General features: G+C 40.2%; 1 protein-coding gene and 1 long non-coding RNA gene across 3 annotated transcripts in view; one reads left to right on the forward strand and one right to left on the reverse strand.

The window, feature by feature from the left end:
- Positions 1–23,375, reverse strand: part of LOC142407505 (uncharacterized) — a 36,999-nt gene extending 13,624 nt beyond the window's left edge. Inside the window, exons 1-3 of the long non-coding RNA XR_012774975.1 lie at positions 22,947–23,375; positions 18,096–18,140; positions 1,250–1,497 (exon numbers count right to left, since the gene is read on the reverse strand). This is a non-coding gene — a long non-coding RNA (uncharacterized LOC142407505). The remainder of the gene's footprint in view (positions 1–1,249; positions 1,498–18,095; positions 18,141–22,946) is intronic.
- A 203-nt stretch (positions 23,376–23,578) lies between these two features.
- The window catches only part of NUDT4 (nudix hydrolase 4), a 32,867-nt gene continuing 31,615 nt past the window's right edge, over positions 23,579–24,830 (forward strand). Inside the window, exon 1 of one of the 2 annotated variants that reach the window (XM_075497051.1) lies at positions 23,579–24,058. In XM_075497051.1, the coding sequence (XP_075353166.1) occupies positions 23,960–24,058 (99 nt within the window). In that variant the 5' untranslated portion in view covers positions 23,579–23,959. The remainder of the gene's footprint in view (positions 24,059–24,830) is intronic. The other variant, XM_075497062.1, reaches the window with a different exon arrangement.

The following is a 24,830-nucleotide window of genomic DNA, read 5'->3' on the forward strand; positions in this document are numbered from 1 at the left end:
TTCCAACCAACATGTTGACCATGAGCCAGCAATGCGCCCTTGCAGCAAGGAAGGCCAAGAGCCTCCTGGGCTGCATTAGGAACAGCATTGCCAACAGGTCAAGGGAGGTGATCCTTCCCTGCTATTCAGCCCTGGTAAGACACAGCTGGACTACTGGGTCCACTGCTGGGCTCCCCAGTGCAAGACAGAGACTTACTAGAGTGAGTCCAGCAAAGGGCAACTTAGACGATTAAGGGGTTGGAGCATCTGACATCAGAGAGGCTGAGAGAGCTGCAGGTGTTCAGCCCAGAGATGAAAAGGTTCAGGGGGATCCTATCCATGTGTATAAATACCTGATAGGAGGGAACGAAGAAGAGGGAGCCAGGCTCTTCCCAGTATTGCTCAGTGACAGAGTAAGAGGCAACAGGCACAAAATAAAACATATGAAATTCCATCTGAACACAAAACCTGTTTTTTTTACTCTGTGAGGGTGATCAAACTGTGGACCAGGTTGCCAAGAGAGGTTGTGGAGTCTCCACCCTTGGACATATTCAAAATACAACTGGACACAGCCCTAAGCAACCTGCTCAAGCTGACCCTGCTTAAGCAGGGGTTGGGCTAGACAATCCCCAGAGGTTCCTTCCAACCTCAGCCATTCTGTGAATTCTAAAACAGATACTGCTAACAATTTCATTACCATTTCTCCTTGTAAAAGTTACATGGGAATGGGATGGAAAAGAATCACCTCAGTCTCCAGGTTGTCATCTTTTCAATGTTAAAGTGTTGCTTTCTTAAACTAATCAGTCCTAAATGAAGTTAGGGCTCCCATTCTGACACCTCCTACTTGAAGGTTAGGCAGTTTTAAAAACCTTACTCTAATTTATTTTAGCATAGTTCACACCCACATGTTCTTACCCCCACATCGCTTTTCAGCCTAAGTATATTTTCCCCTCCCATACATTTATAAAGACATGGGCTTATTTAGCACATGAAAACAAAGCTTTTATGGGCTCTTACAATATGCTGTCCATTCCTGTGATCACCCTCATAGCTTTTCCCTGCACCTGTTCCGGTTTTAATTCATCCCTCACGAACACGGAAGAGCAGAATGGTACACATTATTCCTCAAAAAAAAAAAGATATTAATGCCTTCCTCTCTCTTCTGTCTATTGTACACATTTTCCTCACTCTTTGTAAGTAACAGATCATTTGCGTACTCCTGCCAGACTAAATGGGAGAAATTAATACAATAGAAGACCCAGGTGCTTACCTGCACTGTGCTTACAGTCCATACTACTGTGGGTAATAGATGTAAGGCACCTTTCTGCATCCTCATCACAAGCCTCATCACAATCATAGGGCTACGTCATGCTGGCTGCAGCCATTTCATTAAGATCTTGCTTCCAGGCAAAAATCAATTGAAGTCTTTTTATTATGGTTGTATTTCCACCCATGCACATTCTCTGATGCTATAGACTGCTTTTCTGAGGAAATCTTCAGCAGCCTCTGTAAGATGTCCTAAGAAGTAGAAAGATCTTAGCCATGAGAAGATCTGATTCAAGTTAGTCCAGCACATACCAAACTACTCAGCAGAGAGTAGGTGGGTTTGGCTTTCCTTAAACAAACAGTAAACCTGCATTTTAAAGCATTCCAATGGGAAAATTTTTCAAACTTGTTCTCTGCTTGTACCTAGTTCTCTGTAAATACAAAAAGGTAACCTCTGGATTAAAATTTTCAAAAGTGCAGAAGTAACTTAGGCTCATCAGTCACTTATGAAAATGGGACTTTGGAGCTTTGAAATTTCCATTCTAAGTTTCTAAATTAGAGAAGACACTGAAACAGAGCTTCAGCAGTAGAGCGGGCCATTTGATAAGCCAAAAATAGCCATTAGCAAAGCAAATATAACTCTAAAGAGATGTAATCTATTTAGAAGAACTTTGGAAGGTAGAAGGTGATGGAAGGAGGGGAAAGCTAATGCAGAGATCACTTATAACTTATGATCTAAATGAAATACGATCCCGTGGCATCTTGAAGCTTGGGATATATTTGTTCATGAGACACAAGATCATCATCTTCCATATAGAGTTAGGACAGCCTTGTAATATTACATTTTTTTGCCCACCCACCCTCCCTCCCTAAAATTTTGAAGGAAAGTGAGGTAAGAGAGTTATAAAACAAAGTGGGAGAAATTACTCTCTTATACTGAGCAATCCACTGGTAGTTTTGTGTTCTTTACTTGTATTGGCAGTTACATTGTTTTCAATATGACTTTGTTTCTGTCCCGACATTTATTGTGCCATTACAGCCATTAGTACATGAAAGCCTATTTTCAAAACCCTATCACTATCAGTCCTCCTATCTTCCATTTATTGGAGTGAATATACGATGTGAAGAGTGGTGGGAGTTGATATTTTTTGTTTGAAAGGAATAAAGTCTTCAGAACTAAAATAAGCTGAAAAAATAATTCCCATTTTCTGTCTTTCGTAACCACAATTCCACACTCAAATATTTTGCTACTTAGAGTGATTATGTATGTTCATAGGAAGCACACAAATGGCAATCCAATATTAGGTAGACTTACTGTAGCTAAAATTAGTAAATATCAGTTCACTGAGAACCTACCCTCAATTCATTAGCAAATCTTATCCTCAGTATCTTTATATACACTGCTACACATTCTGCTAGTTCTCAGCAAAATGGATTTGCCTCCTTTCTCATGTATGATTTTTCATTGGTAATCCATACGAATACAGTCACTCTAAAGAAAGGGATGCTTACCCTTTGCTTGAGATTATATTTTTAGAGTGTCAGTTATAAAGATACACTAAAGCAGTAGCTCCCTTTTACTTGATAATAAACATAGCCCAACAGCTGAAAAGATATATTTACAATCTTCCACCAGAATCCTCCCAACCCCTTACTGCTAAGAAAAACAAGTGGGCCACTGCAGCATGTCCCAGAACTATTTTGGTATTGGGGGAAGTGCAAGTTCCAAAGCAGTGTGGAAAAATGCCCTGCCAGCTGCTCCTCTCTCATACAAATGTAGGCTTAAGTGTCTTCCCTGATCAACTAGCAGATGAAAGAACTTTCAGATAAGTTGCTTCTACATCATTAGTGCCACATCCACAGAGATTTTTAGGTGTCTCAAGGCTTAAAGGTTCAAATTAATTGCTGGAAGCTAATCAAGTATCACACCTCAGCTGACCTACAGTCATTGGCTGTGCAAGTCAACAAAAAAAAATATGCAATGTAACTCACAGCAGCTCAGCTCCCTTCACTATGGAGTATGCTCACTCAAATTACTTGTGCCTGCCACATATTAAGAGCACAGAGCATACAGACCTATTGAGGCACAGTAACTTGTTACCTCATACCAACTGGCTCTGCTCCGAGTAACATTTGTATTTATAAATATAAACCTGCTTTCAAAGCTCTGGCACCTGAAAAGTCATTGGTGCTTTAACTCTCACCCATGAAGTTAGCCGAGTGCTGGACGTTTGACTACTCTGCATGCTAAGATCTTGGTTCAGCTGAGCATTTCAAGGGCTCATCTCATGCCTACTGATCACAAGCTATCAGGCCCGCTTTGTCTGCTGATCAACCTAGTAGACAGGCTTGTAGTACAAGTGCCACACCAAGACCAGATTAAAACACTGGGTATTTCACACTTTCACTTAGAAGCACTACCAAAGCAGAAGGTGGCATCCCTCACCTTTTATGTGGCTGTCTAGAGGCTGGCATACTCAGGGAAGAAGTAAGAGACTACTCAGCTGAGGGGATTCAAACCCAGATTCTTACATTGTTCTTGGAAGCATGAGGCATTGGCCTTTTTAAAAGGGATTTATAATGTAGTTCATGCTTCTAAAGAAAAGTTTAAAAATATGAACCTCCCATGAGTAAAAACCTTGGGAAGCAAACAGAAGTCAGGTGGATTTTTTCTAAATCTCATGAGCTCCTGGAACCTGATGATATATGTGGCATTAATGACAATACTAAGTACAATAATGACAATAATAATAGCTGACACAAAGCATGCTGAAACTAGTTTAGTCTGGAGATGAAAAAGACAAAGAAAATAGTTGGATGGTCTATATGAACTGCATATAAACACAGCTTCTTGGTCAAGCTGAGACCAAAATCCAGGTAGGCATGGTCTGGCTGCTGATGCTGCAACATTAGTGCTTCCCTGTCCAGAAAGCAGTCATAAGATCAAGCAAGTAGTCATAAGAGGCAACATCACCTCTTCCACCTTGACCGTTTTGTTTATTCAAATTAATCCTTTTCATTAGTATTAGTATCTCCTCTTTTTCAGAATGAGTTTCAGGCTACTTGTAAGTTGCAGTCAAAGGTAGGACTGAAGCTGATTTAGACCAAAACTCATTAGCTATAAGCAAAGTAACACTGCAGAGGCTTCAGTTAGCACATAGCACCAGGATACTGCCCAGGTTTGTACAGCTGAAGCCAAATTCAATGCTCTTATGACTTCAGTGCTGTTGCCCAGGCTAGCTACATCAATATTTGCAAAGCAATATCTATAGACGTTGCTGTCACACCTTTAACTGCAATGTAGATATACAGTCACAGGTAGTGGTCATTAGTGCTCTGAACTCACATAGACACCAAAATTGGCAATTTGCCTTCTCAACTATTTGAGACGCTCAATTTTTGTGAGTAGGTTAGGTTTTATTAGAAACTACGGATCACAGTTGGAAGGACATTGCAAAGCGGTAAACGACATGACAAAGCAGAGAAGCAGACTGGGAATTAAATCTATCTCAGTGCAAACTATGCCAAACTTCCAAGACACACTGAAGACTGCTATTTCAAAATGAAGACATGCTAGACATTCGCTGTACCACATTTTGATTGCCTAACCTAATGGTCTCATGAACTCAAATTATACTGAAGTTTGAGGGGAAGCAGTTAAGCCATGAGAAACTTCTATTAGTCTGCCAAGATAAATTTTCCCTTTTGACATACACAACAGTCTTGACCTTTTTCTGAAAGGAATATATTACATCATAGCAATGTGTAATTTTACTTTGCAGTGCAGGTATATGTTTAAGGTAAACTATAACATATTACACACACATGCAGCCCCACTGAGAAATTGTTTTCAAAAAAATACTTTGGTGATCCAAGCATCCACGAGAGAACCAAGGCTAACAAAATGCTAAAACTTAAAAATGTCTTCGAATTTCTGGAATTTTCATCCTCTACTCAGTTTCAGCTCTGATGCTTTTATAAGCAACAATCAAGAGGCCATGCTGCAGATGGAGAGAGAAGAGGCTACAAAATAGCACAGCCACCTTCCTATCACCTAAGCCTGAGCACACATCCCATGCAGAATGGCACTGTTCGAAGAGCTACTGCCTCTGTATCACCTTTCATACATCCACGTCTGTTCCAATACAAATTTGTTTTTTATATATCCAGGCTGTTCCCAATGCTTTTGGGTTTTTATCTGCCAATAAGCAAATTCTATGTTCAGTTTCAACCTCAGGATAGAAGGCAAAGGCTGGGAGCTTGTGCTACAGCTTCCATCTGCAAAACCTCTCGTGTGGGCAGCATCACAAGAAATTCTTCAAGGCAGATTGCAGCTCAGAAGACATTGATGGCTCTGTTTGCACAATGTAGTGACAGTAGATATAAACACTGTTTGAGCATGTTTTAAATTTAATTTCAGAGCATGTGAACTGTGGGCATCCAGAAGATGGGACACAAATATCAGAGCGGAAGACCCAGAGTCGGTGCCGTCACCTCACCTTTGCAACAACTGTGGTTCTCAGTAGCCCTGCAATAAAATTGGTAGGAATTTTTACATCACAAAACCCCCAACCTTATCACTAGTAGAGCTAATGCATTTCCCCACCCTGCTAAGCTTAAATGATTAGACCAACATCACCCACCTCCAGTACAAGACTAATAAACATTGTTATAACAACACTGTACTGCCCTTTACAAGCAAGATCACTGCGCTGTGTCTGGAAAAATCAGTGAATAAAAATGGTCATGTACCTTTGCTACAGTTGGTTAAAAAGAATACAAAAGCATCTCATGACATAGCTATGAAACATGCTACCACACAAATTCAGGATTAAAATCTTTTCTTCTTTTTTTTTTTTTTTAAATAGGGGAGAGGGGGACATTTAGATTTAATTGCACACAAATATAAAACAAACAAAACAAGCCAAGAAACAAACAGCTTTCCAAAGTATGGAATCCTTCACTTTCTTAAATACAAATGCAAAAATGCAAGCTACTGGTTGCAGAAAGGACTATCTTTTTAAGTTAAAAAGCGAGAGACAACATACATCATGCACTGAGACATCTGTGGCTGATGCAGGAATCAAAATAAGGAAAGACAACACAGAAAATAAGGAGTCTTTGCTGTGGGCTACTGTCAATGGAAAGCTCAACTTGACTGTCACAAAGAACAAGCTGTCGGCAAACTCATCACTGATGGTGGTCCGAGGGCTGACTAGCGCTGTTCAAACAATGGGTAGGACTAACATGAGAATGGAAGTGGAACCCAAAACGTGCTGGTTGATCCCATCCCATTCGTGCTTCCTCCCAATAACATTGTTATGCAGCCTAGTCAGAAATCAGACCCACATTTGCAAGTGCCCTTAGGCACCCAATTCCTATTGATTTCAATGGGAATCAGGCTCCTAAATGCATTTGTCAGTCTCGGCTTGGTGCTCCAACAGCAGAGAAGCTTTTGTACTACATTGTTTCTGCCTCAATACCTTTTCAGGACAAAGGGGGAAAATACATGCGTGTCTTAGGCATGATTCATGTTCATTTTGCAAGGAGATGACCACATAGCCAGCACAAAAAGATATATCAAGAGGTATATCCTAATGTACGGCTTTTAACAGTAAGTGACAGCACTGGCTGGTTACCACTGTATTATCATAACTCTTTCAGAAACTCTGACAGCATAGTCCAATATTAAGGAAATCCCTATTCTCCTTCTCTTTCCTTCAGGTATCTTTGAAAACTAGCTTTAAGGCTCTGCATTTTTGTTATGTTTAACAGTTATTTTATACGCAAAATGTATTTGGGTATAGTTACCCTGGCTGTCAAGCAGTTTGATTGCATCAGTTTATAATAATACAATGGAATGTATTTAAGGTGACTCTCTTTAGAGTTATGTTCTGTTACTGTTCAACCCTCTTTATGAGAGGAGATGATGGAAGAAAAAAGAAAAATAGCATATGGCAGCTATTACCAAAATAAACACATACCACATCTGGTTCTGAAACCCTGCATGCTACTCAAGTTACTTTAAGAGTAAAAAAGAGTTAAAAAAAAATAAATACATCAATTCCATTTATTGCCTCCTGAGCTTTTTTTTTTCTTTTTGCCTGGCAACGGGACATCCTTGCTGGCATTACAAAGATCTGATATTCATTTAAAAAAAAAAGGAAAGAAAAAAAGCAACTGTGCTAAAAATCATGAATGTCAAAGAAAATTGAGAATGCTAGCACATGCTGAGTCTTGTTCTCCAGCATATTAGCAGAAATACATTCCAAAAACAGGTTTTATCCTAAGAAACTCTGGTTCAGAATAGAAATTCTTCTTGTTATGGAAACAGAGAAATGTGCAAAATGATAACCTGTACTTATATTACTTTCAGTGCTTAAAGTCTTAAATGGTTTATGGACATACCACCGTAGACACCACCTACTTTTGCATGCCACAGTGTATAAATGAGTATAAATTTTGTATAAAAGAATCAGAAAAAAATCTTTCTTCCTAGGACAAGGACCTGAAAAAGTAGGACTTAAAATGTCATCTGGTCCATTCCTCTACTCCAAGGCAGGACTGTTAGGGTTTAAAGTATATTTTGGCATTTTTGAGTCTGTATCTAGACTAGCCTATATCTGTTGACTAGAAGATACAAGTGAAACCAAACCTCCTCCATCCCAGAAGAGGTTTCCACCCTGCAAACTAATTATGGAAAAAAATATGAAGAGTGATACTCTAGGAGTTGCACTTGAATTACATGGTTTGATCTGTGGGAGGTTATTGTAAGCTGTAGTGTTGTGCCTTGAAAGTGATGCTTTTAGTATGAAAATTCCTGAATACAGGAATGCCTAGGTCTGCAGGCCTTGCCATTGGCTTACAACAATTTGGTATACTGTAAGCACATCAGAACAGTTAACAATTGTCTGATAAAACAATACAGAAAAATACCTGCTTTATTTTCCACATCTATTAGAAATGTTGTACCAAAGTACAGATAACATTAGACACATAAGCTGACATGACCAGCTTGCAGATAAGCAAATATTTCTTTCTCACCAATGAGTAATGGGAATTAATGTCATTTAATCTACCAGGTAACAGAAGTGTTGTCTAAGTAATTGGATGCTTTGTGTTCCTCCTGAAAACAATGTGATTTTAAGCCTGTTTCTGTACAATGTGTGGAATGAACTTGTTTCCCTTCTGAAGAGATTTATATTTTGTTACTGCAACTCTACAGATTACTTCTATGTAACAAAAACTCCAGAGCATAAAAGAACCCTAAAGTTAAGCACATTTTCAGAGGCGTTCTCCAGTTTAGTCATCACTAGGAACAAAATGTTGGCTCTTTGTTAAGGAGGAAATATCACAAATACCATACGCAACAAGGTTCCCAAAATGGTAGCTGGCAGCAGCAGGAGACATGCTTTCACTGATGCAAAGACCAAAATCTTAATTCAGATGGGCAAATGCAATACCATTTTTACTAGCTGCAGCTAGTATGCACCATAAAAGCATCTTTGTTCTTTTTTTTTTTTTGCCATTCATACTTGCATTTTCCTTTCATCATACCTGCCTTTGCTTTCTGTTCCATTCGTTTTCTTGATGCTCACTCTTGTTACTTTAGTTGTCAGAAATTCTTCCTATAGTTCCATTTTACCTTACTTTCAGATCAGCCTAGAACTCACTGCCTACCTGTTCTCAAATGACAACCATTTTGTCCTAGAAAATACCTGAGGAGCAACAGGAAAAAAAAAAAAGTTAACTTGCAACAATTTCAGTCCTCTTTTGCACAGCAGCAGGCAATTTGAGATGTTTCCAACTGCTGGAAGAGCTGGGGGAGGGAGGGGGGAGGGCACTTTTTAAAGGAAAGTTTACAATTTTTGTATACTATTTCAAAATAAAGTAAAAATGGTTAGTTTTACTTTACCATTGCAAAATAATTGTTTAGGATTTACACAGGCCAGTCTGGCCTGCATTACTGTTTGAAAATATTCCTTACCAGTAAAATCAGTATCATAGCTAATGTGAGTCTACTTAACTCATTTTGTAGCTCATTTCTGCACAAGATTACCATTAAAGTCATAGAAATAATGCTACTAGATAAGCCAGTGACCCTGTTGTTTCCATGGGCACTTGTAAAAAAATCCTTCAAAGAAGGTTATAAGAAGCCCTGATGTGACAAGTTCTAGAACTGTCTGCCCATATGGGAATTTTCTTTTTAATTACAGAGAATAGTTTTTTTACATTGAATTCTCAGACTTGATTTCAGTTATTGCAGGTTTCTTCATCTACATCCACGTAGCAAGACATTATTGAAGACAGATGTGAGAATGTTGAGAATGGAAAACTTAATTTTACTTGAACTTTTATAAGGGACCCACATATACTTTACTAAGTAAAAGCTCTTCTAAAATACATATATAGAAACAATTTGGTTAATATAAAACAGTATAAAAATGTGAGGAAACCACCATGGGCCTAATCCTCCAGGTCTTCAATGATGACAATGAAAAATACAGGAATAGGACCAATTTGTTTTGTAGTAGGAGGTGGGGAGAGGAAAACTGTTACCAAATATTGAACACTTTTAGGTGCAGCAAGACACAAATTATGCTTACACAACATTTCTATCTACATCCATTTAATTTTGTACTTAGAAGTCTTCTATTCCCTTAAAAATGCATACAGAAAATACTACTGCACATATTATCACAATACTATCAAATAAATATTTTATCCAGCACCAATAAAGGATAAGAACAGTATGGTCATCAAATTATAAAGGTCATCAATACATATAATAAAAGATGAAGACAGAAAGTAGATCCTACTTCCTGTCTCTGGACTGCACACACAATCAATAATTAGCCTGGCTAAAATTTTTAGTATGAAGGATTAAGGCAACAGACATATACTAAGCTATACAGCTCATCAAAATGAGCCACAGAAGAAAGAAAATAACCATCTGACCACTTCTGCCTTTTTCCATCTAGAATTCAACCTTCAGTCTTCCCTCCCAAACTCTGCAACATCTTTATACCATCTACTAAAACCATGTGTCTTGAAAGATCTCCTAAAGGGGAATGGGCAGCATGAACACTGATCACCCACCCTGGGGATGAGCCGTAGTTATTAGCGTAGGATTGATGTGGCTTTCATAGATGACATTGTATCATTCTGTATGCTTTTCTACAGCAGAACAACTGAGATATTTCATAGAGTATTTCATATTTCATATCATATTTCAAGAGAGTTGCTGAATATGTTTGAAGACTTAGAACCTGTGTGAAGGAAAAAAAACTTGTACATCTTTTCCAAGCTGTGCATTTTTATAGGAAGTGTTCAAAGGTGCATGTATTTGATGTATACCATAAGGATGAATACTCATTGAGGCTATTCAGAGAAGCTGTCTGGAACTGGAAGAAGAGCAATGAAGCATTAAAATAAATGAAATGTAAATAACATGCAAATGAAACATTAAAAATATAAATCAATTAGCAGCTTCCTGTTTTGGTTTGGTTTTTTTTTTGTTACTGTTGTCTGTTGGAGTACAATCAACTATGACAAAAGTTAAAGTAATCTTTGAACAGACCAGCCCTTCCACACAGTGAAACAGATAATTATCCTTCTAGTAGCAGTGGTTATGCCTCATATAACTTCCTTACTGCCAGGATAACCTGATCACTGTAAAAAGAAGCAGGCAAGAAGGGAAGAAAGGAAAAGCAGAAAGGGAACTGAGAAACACAGAAATTTTTAAAAGCAAGGTGACTCAATATATTCTGTATGTTTTCTCACAGTCCCAAAATTTTACATATTTATGTCCTGTATGAAGTAGCATTTTTTTCTTCCTTTTAAGAAATAAAGTTCCAAACTTCAACAGGAATCAGGCCACCACCAATGCCCAGCTCCCCAGGAGCCCTTCCTTGCTTGCAGACCTTGCCACAGGTCTGCTCTGTTCTCCACTACTCTTTTCTGTCCAGCTGTTGTGCCTCATTTTAGCTTTTGGGGGGTTAACTGTCTACCTTAGCAGCCATTTCCTTCATTGCACTCTTTGCTTTGATTCTGGCCCTTGGATGAGTCTTTTCTTTACCAGCTGCAGTTCTCTCTTTCTTAGCACCTCAGTGAGGACCTGCTCTTTGTTAGCACTCTGTAGGGTAATCCAGCTACCTACTACTCCTTCTCAAGTTAACTTATTTTTGTGCTCTTACACGGTGACAATTCATTCACATAAATGCTAGCTACTCCTATGCTATAACACTCAAATGTGTCTCTCTCTGCCCTTAACAAATATGCGTTGCCCCTTCTGCATGCTCAGGAAGACTCACTCGTTTCCTGGCACAACCATATATACCTACACGCCCAGGTTCACTCCACACATTGCCTTACAGTGCTGTTTCTAAACATATTCTTTTCCCCACATTCACTCAATCACACCCTCTTCTTCCTCTAGTACTGTTCAACTTTTAAAAGCACAAATATATTACTCTCAGTGCTGGAATTTCAAAGTTTTGGTAGATGTGAATGTTACCAAGTAAAAATGTGGAAGTTCAATGTGTTAAGAAGCTATCTTGTGGCTGCAGAAAGAAGAAAGTGGAGTGTGCATTAGTGAGCTGTCTGTGAAGTAGAATCATCCAACGCTTCACCTGAAAAGACAAACATGAAGGAACATCCTGTTTGAGTTTATATTATATCCACATTTAATGGATGCTCCACAGTGTTCTTACAATGAAATAACATTATCTAAGTAGCTGGATTCCCATCCAGCTTGTATCTTCAAGTGAAATGAGTTTAGGAGTTTATTTCCTAGTTCACGTAAAAGAGAACTTAAAGATATGTCAGCCTTTTTTTTTTTTTAGGACGCACTACAAATTTATTTTGCAGCACACTGGCTGTACAGTAGGGGAAGACAGCTGGCCATGATGCAAATTTTGCTCCCAGATTAGTGAGTTGACTTGACGTACGTAAAAATCTTACTCCTATTGTCAGTTTATGCTGAACTTCAGTTGTTGAGTCATATCTTTCCATTCACTTTTCTCCTAAACATTTATTTCATAAAGCATTACTAAAAAAGAAAATACCTGAAATGACAGTTTCTTTGTATCATTTTACATTTGAAATTGCCTTTAGTATTTTAAGTCTATTCACTCAGAAATACAATGAGGTAGCATACTGTACATCAAATTAAAGCTCATAAGGTGGCAAATGCTCAATAGTTACAGACATAAAAGATCTCTTCAAATATCTGCCAAGAGAGCAATATTATGATTTCATTTGTAGAAGTATACAGTCCCTAACATAAGCACAAATTTTACAGTACCTTTAGAAATGAGTCTACTGAAGCAGTTTCTCTGCATGAATCAAAATCATTGTAACAGGGAAGTTGGTAAAATAAGTAATCCTACCTTAAAATAAACTAACATCTCTGTATAATGCATGCACATTATATTTAAAAACTGTTTAGGACAGGTAGTGTCAGCATGAATTTTAAATTTGTACGGTAAAGTACTTGTACTACATATTCATTCTTTGTATTTTAGACTTTATTACATGAGGCCTGTACCTTGAGTTCAACTGAGGACAAATTGAGTGGCAGACATTACTTCATAGTTAAATGGGACTGCTCCACTGTTGTTGAACCAGGAAAGAGTACAACTGGAGTCTACATAATACAATTAGTATGCCATTTTGCAGTGTTCCAGAATGAAATGGCCTTATGATCTCTAATACTGGGGCAATGCTTACAGAACACACTTACAGCACTCTTACCAAGCATAATCCCAGATCTACAACTGGATCTATTCAAGTCAGTTTCACATACATGAAGACCCAAAAGACTTTAGCAGACCTTTGTGAAGGATCATCTGGCAGCAGCCTAGATATGAATATGACACAAAACTGATACAAAGGGGATAACGCTTCCCAAGGAAAAAAGGATAAAAGGAAACATCATTGGGATAATTGGAGAAAATCAGAAAAGGAAGGAAGGGTAAAGGCTAAAAAACACATGCTTGGCATTTATATTACAGAATTTTAATTCATGTGTTCAGTCTTCATCTATTTTACTGGACTCTGTTTGGTGCCACTTACTATGCATCTCTAGAAATTATCTGCACTTATGTCAACAATTTTGGTCCTACTATCAGGGGAAAACTAGTACCCAATTGCAAAGTCCAAGTATCCAATTGCAAAATCTGGTTCCAGCCACATTCCAAGGCAAGTATGTTGACTCTAATAGATGATTTCAAAAGACATGTCACCACTTGGAATAGCGACAAATTTGCAGTTGCAAATACAACTGATCATTTAGCATTTCCATATTCAGGATATGAATTGTGAAGCCTATGTCTTCTAACCATCTAAACTTGATTCTTTCTCAGTCAAATTCTAAACCCTATTCCAAACTTAATTCAGACCACAATATCTTCATTCTTTTAAAACTCAAAATTACAAGATCTGTAGTAAAGCACTACCCTTGGTGGGTCATTCTTACAAGTTTCCTGCTAATACTAGCAGTCCACGGGATATGTTTAATCCATGGGATCTTTAGTCTCCCCCTAGGATGAGTCTTCATTATTCAGGCAGAAGGGAGGTGTGACAAACAATGAACCACAGAAATCAGGTCCATAATTGCCATTAGAAAAAAAAAAGGTCGTTTGTGACACATTTTATGCTTCCAGTAATTCCTTGCTATTGTCAGAATTTTCTTTCTTATATACATATAAAGCCGTTTTATCTAAACTCTAAAAATAGTAACAGTAAGGCTCAGGAAATAATATAAAAACCAAAAGAAGCCTCATCCTTTTACAATTTTGGCTTTTTACATCCTGTGAGAAATGTTAAAACTGGCTACAAAAATAAAATAAGAAATAAGTTGTTTCCTAAGCTCTTGTCCCAGAGTTGTACTTTAGTATATAATTTACATAAGTGTAGCTTAAGGACCAAGATACACTGTCTTTTAAGAAATTTTACAGTTTGTTTCACCTACCCTTTGCCCACAGTGAAAACAGTAAGCACTCGTTCAGAAGAATCAACTTTCATTTAATCAGAAATGTTACTCATTTATTACTCACTTATCCCAGTAAAAGCAATATTAAAATCTATATTAAATGGAAAATTGAAGCTTTTAAAAACAAATTTTAGTACTGATAATATGCATAACACTGCTGAAACTTTGTAAGTTCTCTACACTCCCACTTGATCTGTTGAGAATGAGATGGACTCAGCACCATACCCGAAAATTCACACGCATGCTCACACAAATGCCTTGAGATAAAGCTGAAAACAATATTTTAGGAAATTTTATGATAAATATAGAGCTAGAATGTCATAACATAAGTCAACTAAGATTACATGAACAGTTGTATCTAATTTGGTCAGTGAGGTAAAGTTATAAAGTTTGCACAAGCACAGTGGAGGTTTGGAATTTGTTGCATTAATCATTTAATTTAATATGACAACGAATGAAGTAATATAACAAAAGTAAAAAAAAAAAAAGCAGTCTTCAGATGACTGAAGAGACAGTTACAATACAATGACATAGCCATAAGCTGACAAGACGCGTAGTTAGTCTACCAATACTAGCAACAGACAGACCAGAAAAATCCTAAAACTATAACAAGACTTTCCTCTTCTTCCTGAGAAAGACTTAATCACTGCAGTAGAGCACATTTTTTTCTGTGGAGGAGTCCGAAAAAGCTGAATTTGTTCCCAAATTCAGGAAACAGAGAACTTTAATAAAACAATGGACAAACTAACTCTTACTGTGGTTCAACTTTACAAGCAGTAACAATGCAAAAGGTATTAATCTACAGCATACTTACACTAAACACCACTCCCATCAATATTTTAACAGTTGTCATCAAGAGAATAGTAAAACCAGAGCCTCATTACACTGAAACATGTGAAGCTGTTAACACACATCTCAATAAGAAGTGCGTTTCAGAATCAAACACCCCCAGGCTTTGATTTGAAATTTCCCATATTTGTTGTCTCTCAGGACATAGTTCAGTAACCATTTATTCAGCTTCTATTGGGAACGAGCAGTAGTTATGATAATGTAGTAACTAACACCTGATTTACTAACTGTGGGAGGAACTCCAGAAGGAAAACTTGGTTTTATTCTGTAAAACTGCATTTTTTCATTTACATTCCTAAAATCTGGGAGAGATGTTTTAAATTACTATTAAGAAAAACTATCGCGCTAGTGAATGCATTCTCAAGACTACCTGTATACATATACTGAACTCCTCTCATACGAGTTGTATGAGGGGAAAAAAACCAAATCTTTACAAAAAGATAAACAGACAAGTTTCAACAGATACTTATCAAAACATGCAAATTAAATAATTTAAATTTAAATAAATTTAAATATATAAATAATAAATATGGATTGTGCCATAAAGAAAAACACTCAGAGCACTGGTCAGAGAAACAACTAGAAGTTCCCTTCTTGGCTGTTCCTAATTTGGAACTTACTGGGTCTCAATGCCCCAACCATCTGTCCATTCTGATGATCTTTCTCAAGTACAAATTCTATCTCACAGGACCTGGAAAGTTTTCCAGAGACAGTTAGTCAAAATAAATACAATTCCTCAGTAAAACTTTCTTTTCTAGGGAAAAAAGGACTTGAAGGAGTCCTAGCTAGCTCTAATAATATATTTTTGTTTGATTCCAAACCCCGTATCAATGCCATTTTATGGTAACCATACACAGAAAACATACTCCACCTGCTCAGAAGCTGAGCAACAGAACCCCAAGCATATGGAAATCACTAGGCTAAAATCCAGAGCCATCATAGTGATTTCCTACTCCTATCAACATGTAAATTTACATGCAAATCATCTGATTGCCCACAAACTGTCCTTGCACTATTCCCTATGTGCAAAAACAAAACAGGCACACATCTGTGTCTTTGACCCCAGCAGAGCCCTTATGCACAGCTTAAATGCTACCTTCTGCTGGCCCTCTTAACACTAGGAGGTTCAACTGTTAAACTGCAAACAGCTCTGATGCATATATTTAGTAACAGTAGCTAAACCACAGTCCGAAACAAAAGCACTGAAGTAAAAGTCATAATACCAGGTCCCACCATAATTTGGCTCCAAAGCTGGTAACATACTCAGTCATCATAAACCCTCTTTAAAAACAGAGCAATGATCAGCTTGCATGTCTAGGTGTTTTCACGTAACCCATAATCAATCTTCTACTCTTGTAATGGGTCATAAAGATGATAATGACTAACTATGATTAAAAATTGGTGGGGTACCTATTATGAGTCTACTCCACCCATATTGACCTGTAGATCTGATCTTTTTTTAAAAGTTGCTTTGTATAAGAAAGGTTAAGCCTGACTAAACACATCAGGGTCAAAAGCCAACATTTTGGAATGAAGCCTTCAGACGAAAACAGTGGAGAGGAACATTCAGGGTTTTTTATTGCTTTCTCTGTCACCACACCTTTGCAGTAATCACTTTTTCCAGTAAGTTGGTTGAAGCCTGCAACATAACAGCACTCAAAATATTGTTCAGATATTTAAGAAATCACTATGCTCTACTACCAAGACTTACCTTTGAAATTCAACCAGACATCAAATTTAATCACTGTTTATTTCTCACACAGAATTACCTTTAGTAATTATCTCAAGTATTTCTTGATCTCACAGCTACACAAAATAGCTTTCACTCCTATTTAGCACAGTTCCTCACAAAGCATAGCTTGGCCAAGCCTCCAATGTTTTTCTGCCACACATTACTATGTTCTTGTACACAGTCAAAAAAGATGTGCATTATCAGACAAGCTCTTATACTAGATTTATATAGCGTCATATCAGAAATAGACAGGCTCAAATAGTCAGTAACCTGGCTACACAAACATAACCAAAATAAACATAATAAATAAATGACCTGTTCTGTGGGACTTGAGTGCCAAGTCTAGCCAAGCAGACTTTCATTAGACTAGGAAAGAAGATTGCTTAAATGGCAGTCTATCCTTCCATTTTTGATGCATGTGTTAATAATGCAAGGCAACTACCATTTTATTATTAACCTGGCTTCTAAGAGATAGGCTCTGCCAGAAAGAGCTGCATGGTTTTGAGGTAATCTCACTACCAATTCTTTCCCTCAGCCCATTGATGAAAAACACACTGCACAGCAGATTTAGCCAAACAGAACCTGTGCCCATCTCTTGGCAACCCATTTCACAGTCCCATTTCCTCTGTACCTTAAAGTAGGACTCTGGAGCAGTTGATATTTGGTACAGGCTTGCTGCTGCTGCTGCTATGGGAGTGATAACATCTTAACCATAGGTAGACTTCCAAAACAATTGGTATTTTCTCAGCTTTAAGTCAGTGAAGTCCTATTTTCCCAGAAAGCCCAACTCCTCAAAACCTAGACAGATTTTACTGTATTTTATTCAGGAAACTGAATGAGGACCAATGAAGAGCCTGCTCATATTACTACAGTCTTCATGGAGCCACACTTATAATTTTAAATGTTTGCAGGTAAAGCAGGATTTCACTGCAATCAGTGGAAGGCATAATTTCGTCACTGAACAAGCCTAGTAACTCATATAGCCTTTCCAAACTACATCCACTTACACCAAAAATAGTCTTCTACCAGAATTAACTCAAAATTTGAATAACAAGAGTATTATGGCAACGAATTCATAACTAAGGAGGAGAAAATACTAAGCACCCAATTGTGAAATGCATTGTTCATGGGAAGAATATTTACGAACATAAAACTAAACAATAGGACATCCCACTGACAAAGCCCTACAGGCTAAGCAGCTTAAACCCAAGTTTAAGATTACATAATCTCACAGAGAATCTGAAATACACAACAATGATCTTAATTGATACTTACTTATTTCATGAAGTCTGGCCAAATCCCTGGGGTTTTAGGTTGTCTCTGTGATAAAGATAAAAGAACTTTGCATCAGTTAAAAAAAAATCTTCTTCAGGTATTTTTAGCAAAGTTGAGTATCATCAGTCTAGCTTTATTGTAGAAGCCCAATAAAATATGCTAAACAGTTCTGTAAAACACTGCTTTTTCTACTTTGCTAAAAGTTCAATTTTAAGCAAATCCAAACCAATCACAATTCACTGAACCCATAAAAGCACACAAAAGAATACAATACTCTTAATATATAAAAATAAACACGCTCAGATGTCTACATTCAAATAAACATAGCTTTATTTAATTGATCTCCCCCTTTTCATTCACTGGTGACTATTATTAATCCCCATTTGTAAGCATTTAATGTAAAAACCCTATCTTTTTACTGGGATGGTCACTCTTACCAGTAATGCTAACTATACTTTTTCATAAAAGGCAAGATTATAAAACTGGATTGGCAGAAGTAATCATGTAATTGCATACAGTTCATACACGTTGCTCAACGATAACAAACCAAAGGAAAAGATATTTGTTGGCAGCTGTAGCAGTGCTCTAGATTCACCTGAAAATAAGGGAGCCCTGTGGATGGGGAATGCAACCCTAATCATAGCAAGCATGTATGTGTATTCTCTTTAAAGCTCATTTTACAACAGATTCAGGTGAAGCTCTGGCTCTAAGGGAAAAGACAATGTGGACTTACTATATAACAGCTGCTTTACGCAGAAGCATGATTTAGAAATAAAGAAGTGTTCCATTTTCTAAAGTTCTCTCTGTTCAGTGTTTACCAGAAGAGAGGGGTGTATGATTTCACAAACTTTTCGCATATTTTTTGGCACTTAAAAGTATTTTAAGACTAATGCTGGCATTTTCATAAGTGCTAAATCATCAGAAAGATGACGTTTTAAGTTTGCAGGGAAGTTGGCTTGGCACTGTTCTCACTTGCTTCCTTATAGCTAACCACAGAGTAGCAGCAAATCTCAGAAGAATCAATGCTCCCTCCTATTGTATCTTGGGGGACTAAATCACCTTAAATAAGAACTAACCTGATGAATACTTACCCTTTCCATATACCAAGTCTTCTTATATTCAAACATGTTTAAGATTTTTTTCTAGGTTTGGGAAAGGTGCTAACCAGTCTGGTTGTCAGGTTAACCTTGCCAACCTCACCACTACAGTTAATGTAAGTTCTGCTGAAATGATGACTGGGCCTAGAGCTGCAGGCAGCCTTTCACCAGGCTACAATGCAGCTGAATGAGGATTTACTGTTCCAAAAGCCCACACAATGCAGCACTAGAGGGATGCATTCTCAATACACTGTTCGCTCGTGAACTTTTGGATTTTTGTGCTGGTTTAACGGTTGAATACCAAAATGTTATAACCATGACAGAACAAATTATCATCTAGAATGATGATAACTACAGACACTGGTTTCCCTAACATAAAGTAATTAATTTGACATGCTATTTGCAGAGGTGAGAAAAAAAAAATCTAAGTATCTATTTCTCTTCAGAGCAAATGTTAAGTAGAGGACTGACAGTACCTCCAAAGCAAAGTATTTCATTTTTATTAACCATAATAAACCAAGAGTGGAAAAGAAAGTTACATAAAACTTGCCAGAACATAGTTATTGAACACTGTAGTTTCTAATCTTGGCAATAAATGTAGGTCAAGGGAACTGGAAAATCTAATTACTCTGTAAATTTTTAAACCTGTTTCTTTCTTCTCAAGGAAAAGAAATTGTTCCCTTGCATTTAAGCAGACTTCAGCTTCACTTCACTCAAAGTGTAACTACAGCTAGGTGGAAAGTTATTTTTGTCTGAATGTAAAGGTTTTTGAACTTCCTTTAAAGTGTCTTTGCATCCTGCATTGTTTACTCAGCTCTGGTTCACACTTGTACTCAAGGTATCATCAGTTACTTCACAATTACTATTGCTGTAGTACAAAATCCAGAGACACTCTTCACAAAAACAAACAAAAAAACCCCACCTCTGAATAAAATACACCTTTGGTACCACACCGTAGCAGTTCCTTTCAGTAATATATCCCATGCAATCCTAATTTGATACCCAGTATTCATACACTGCATTAGCACAATACAAAGCAATGCATCATTACAGAACTATTGCGAATATGCATATGTGATAGCATTGTAAGCGTTAATTATTTACTAATTTGACTGTTTCATATACAGTTGTTGGTGACTTCTGTGTATAGACAGACCACATAACTTACTTGAAGAAAAGATAGAATACTTTAAAAAAAATACAAAAACCTTCAAGATTCAAGCCTCTTGATGAGTCTAAAAACCAAAGGCCATTTAAAAATCACATCTCCAAATAAAAAAAATCATTTTAGGCATTTAAGATTAATTCCTAGCACAATGAATCTCAACTTTTCTCAAAAAAAACCCCCAAAAAAACCCACACAAAAACAAAACCAAAAAGGCAAGCTGCACTTCTCAAAACAAAATTCCTCAAGGTCCAAAACCCAAAACGTCCTACCACTTCACTTTTCAGGATTCAGTTGTCATTATTTTTTAATATTTTTCCATATTCACAAAGTTGGGTTTCTTCTAGTTTGTAAAATAAAAGCCTAATTACCTATAGGCAGAAGTTGGGGCTTTCACAAAAACAGAGCCCCAATGAATTTAAAACTGTATTTGAGGATACACGGACCAGAAAATGTAACTATAGCCAGCCTACTGACTGGCCTGTCTTGTGGAGCCCTCTCTTCCAGCTCTTACCTCTCTGATACGTGACAAAGAAACCATCGAGTTTCACAACAGAGATAGGATTTGTGTGCTGTGTTCCGATTTGGCAGTTAAATGTTTTGTTTGTTTTTTGGGGGTGGGAGGGGTGAGTTGTACAAAACTGGAAAACCTGGCCTAAGCTCATGTGATCTTTGGACACTGCTTTCATTAAGTATAAATCCTACTTTTGAACTTCCTCCAATTGCGTGAGAGGTGAAGCCTCCTAAACAAAAAAAAGGATAATTCAGAAAGAGCCATGTTGAACACTTAGAACTTGTTTGTCTTAAAAGGGAAACCCTGAAGCAGTAGCTCAAGGAACAACCCAAAGCAAAATGAGTTCCATCATAATTGATAGGACGAGAGGAAATAGCCTCAAGTTGCGCCAGGGGAGGTTTAGACTGGATATTAGGAAATTTTACTTCACTGAAAGGGTTATCAAGCATTGGAACAGGCTGCCCAGGGAAGTGGTTGAGTCACCATCCCTGGAGGTATTTAAAAGATGTTTGGATGAGGTGCTTAGGGACATGGTATAGTGGTGGTCTTGGTAGTGTTAGGTTTACGGTTGGACTCGATGATCTTAAAGGTCTTTTCCAACCTATATGATTCTGTGATTCTGGTCTATTACAAAAAGCTGACCGATGGCAAGATTTTTTTTGCTATATGCATTACATGAATGCACATCTATGCTGTTTGTAAAGATGTACCTTTAAAACTACATAGGAATATGGCAAAGGTGGCAAGGTCAAACGCATAAAATCTAGGAAGTGTTGGCGCAGTGACTAACTGTACAATCTATCTTAATTTGTAGCCCTTGAGTTTCATTACACCATACCACACTCCCTTTTCTGTATCATGGACAAGTTTATGAATACAAGCGTCAAAAACATGTTTTTATTCCTCAGCATTCTCAAAGGTTTCAGATCGCAATCCTTTAAACTTTGAACTAAAAACTGCAGATACTACTTAGGTATTGGTCCTTTCCTCACAAAAAAAGAATTTATTCTGACTAGGGATCCATTAAATATCTGCTAAAGTTGTATGTAGCCTGAGGCCTGACTGGTGACAGGTAGTAAGGAGACCTGGATCTGCACTGAATGAGGAGAAAAAGAAGAAAGCTAATCTGCCAGTCCATTTGCTAAGTGGCAAAAATGGCAGGGGCCTTCTTAAGAAAAATATGCTTACAGAAGTAATCAATGTGTAAAAGCAAATTAAATTTGGAGTTTCTTAATCTTTGGGTGTTTGACTTAACAGCTTATTATAACTTTAACAAAATAATATAATTCAATACAATTGTGCTTTCCGTCCTTTAGCTTCCATGTTTTTCAAGTATGATATTGCACTCGGTGCATTTAGTTCACGCTCCGAAGAACAGAAAGTCCAAATTTCACTAAGAACCAGAGTACCCAGTGATGACGAACCAATCTCCTTTCAATGCATGCCACAAAAAGCATATAAAAAGTCTGACTTGTTACAGATCAACGAAATTGTTAAAAAATAAAAATCTTAGGATGAAAAAAATAGGTGTTCTGGAACAACAAGAACCAAGTAGGATAGAAGTTTAAAGCACATTGGTCCACTCCAAAAGCACAAAGGAGCCTACTGAACATCAGTAAAATTCAGATGAAGGAAAAAGTTTATGAAACAGTTTGGATGGGTGATTTCTGTAAGTGTATAAGTGCACACTACCTTCTGTCTGCCAGCACGACTAAGCAATCGCTGATGCACAAGCAGTTAAGTGCTTTGATGGCTACTTGCAATTGACAGCAACCCAGGGGCATTGAAAAGAGTAGTATTTCCTTGTTTTGCCTTTGGGTTGGATTTTGTGGTTTTTTTTTTAATGATAATGAAAACACCAAGGCTTTCACCCTACCAGATGATAATAAAGGTATGTGGGTAGTAGACCTTTTCCTGGCCTATTGGCAGTATTGGGAAGGCCTTTTGTCCATCTTCAGCTCCTAAATAATGTTATTCCATAAACCACAACGACAACAAAAAAATAGCCTGCTTTCCCAGCCTGCATACACCAGTATCTTCTAAAAACAAGTTATTTCTAAAACGGTTTAACTTACACTGGCAAAGCTACACTCTTACTACGGTACTTGAGCCACGTGCATCCTCCATTTACCGAGCCTCGCAGCAGGAAGAGCCGCCCTGCCTCGCACACCTACGCCGGGCGCCCTGCCATGGAGGCTGCCAGCAGAGACCGCATCCCTTCCGCGCTCGGAGAGCTGTGCTGGACAAAGGCCCAGCGCCGCTGGAGCGGCGCCTGCGGTAGCCCTGCGGACCCGGAGGGACCGCCCGCAGCCGGCCGCCGCCAGCAGCAAGCCCACGCCTGCCCCACGGGGACAGCAGGTCGTACAAGCCCGTGGGCAGCCCTGCCCCACCACGCCCGCCCCCGGCTCGGCGGGGCAACCGCGGCCAGTGGGACACGGAGGCGGACCCCGAGCCGCGGCCCGCGCCGGTTCCTGTCAGCCCACGGCGCTATGAGGGCGGGCAGGGGAGGGAGGGAGGGAGGGAGCGAGCAGCCTCGTCCCGCCTCACACCAGGACCCGCTCCCCTCAGGGGCAGGGACAGCCCCCACCCCGGCAGGGCCCCACCGGTGACTAAGCACGCCCGCCGCCGCGCCGTGACCGGCCTTTTACCTCCCCTCCCGCTCCCCGGGCCCCGCCCGCCGCCGCGGCCCGCCTCTCTCCCCCGCCCGCAGCCGCGCCCGGCGCCTGCGCGGTGCGGCGCGGCGCGCGCGGGCGCAGGAATGTGCGTTACAGTTAAATAGTGGGCGCAGGGGCGGCCGCCGCGGCGCTGGGGGCCGGCGGGCGGGCGTGGGGCGGCGGCTCAGGGGCGAGCCGAGCCGGGCCGGGCCGGGCTGGGCGGCGAGGGAGCCTCCATGGCGCGGCGCGGCTCCTGGGGCGGCGGCAGCAGCGCGGCGCTGCTGTGACAGGAGCTTGGCAGCTGGGACTGGCCCTCCTCCTGCCCCACTCCCGAGCGGGGGGCCCGCGCCGGCGTCCCGGGGGCGCGGCGGCGCTCGGAGAGCGGAGCCGTGGCGGCGGCAGCGGCCGGGGGCAGCCGGCGTGTCACCGCCTCTATGATGAAATTTAAGCCGAACCAGACGCGGACGTACGACCGGGAGGGCTACAAGAAGCGGGCGGCGTGCCTCTGCTTCCGCAGCGAGCGGGAGGACGAGGTGAGCCCGCCGAGCTGCCGCGCACGTGGGGCGGGGGGCGCCGGGCCCGGCCCGGCCGGGGCTCCCGTTCCGCCGGTGCCGCGTCCCTTTGTCTGGCCGGGGGGCGCGGGCCCCACCCCGGGGACACCCCCCTGCACACACAGAGCCGTGCCGGTGCTCTTCCCCCCGAGCCGGGGGAGGGCGCGATGCCGCGGAGCTATGCGGCCCCCCGGCCCGCAACCTGCGCTGGGAGCAGGGCCGGCGGCGGGCTCCCCCCTGCCGGGCCGGGGCGGGCGCGGCGGCTCCGCGGCGCGCCTCTCGCCCACCATCTTGGGGCGGCGGGGCGCGGGCCCACGTGCGCGGCGCCCTCCTTTGTGCGCGGCCGCGGCCCCGCGCGGCGGGCGGCGCCCCTCGGCGAGGGGGGGGGAGCAGCTCCCGCGGCGGAACCGGACACCGGCCGAAACTCCTGGGTTATCCTTTGTGTGCCCGCGACGCGCAGAAAACCGGTTAATGTGTAATGGCGCATTGAGGGCAGGGCTGGTGTTGCCCTTAAACCGAACCCCCTGCCGAACTTCAGCGGGGGGAAAAAAAGAATCTTGTCTTTGGAAAACCTGCGCCTCGGTGGGTGTTTCCCACCAAGAAAGTAAGAACGGTGCTGAAAAATATTTTGTCATGGAGCTCGGGGGCGGGAGGGGGGTGTTGCGGTTTTGGTTGTAGAGGATAGCGCTCAGCCGGGGTTTTATATTGCAGCAGAATCGGGAGGTGGCAACAAAGTTGTCCTATATTCCTAGCC

This window comes from Mycteria americana, chromosome 1 (assembly GCF_035582795.1).
Source record: "Mycteria americana isolate JAX WOST 10 ecotype Jacksonville Zoo and Gardens chromosome 1, USCA_MyAme_1.0, whole genome shotgun sequence".
NCBI classification, from domain to species: Eukaryota; Metazoa; Chordata; class Aves; order Ciconiiformes; family Ciconiidae; genus Mycteria; species Mycteria americana.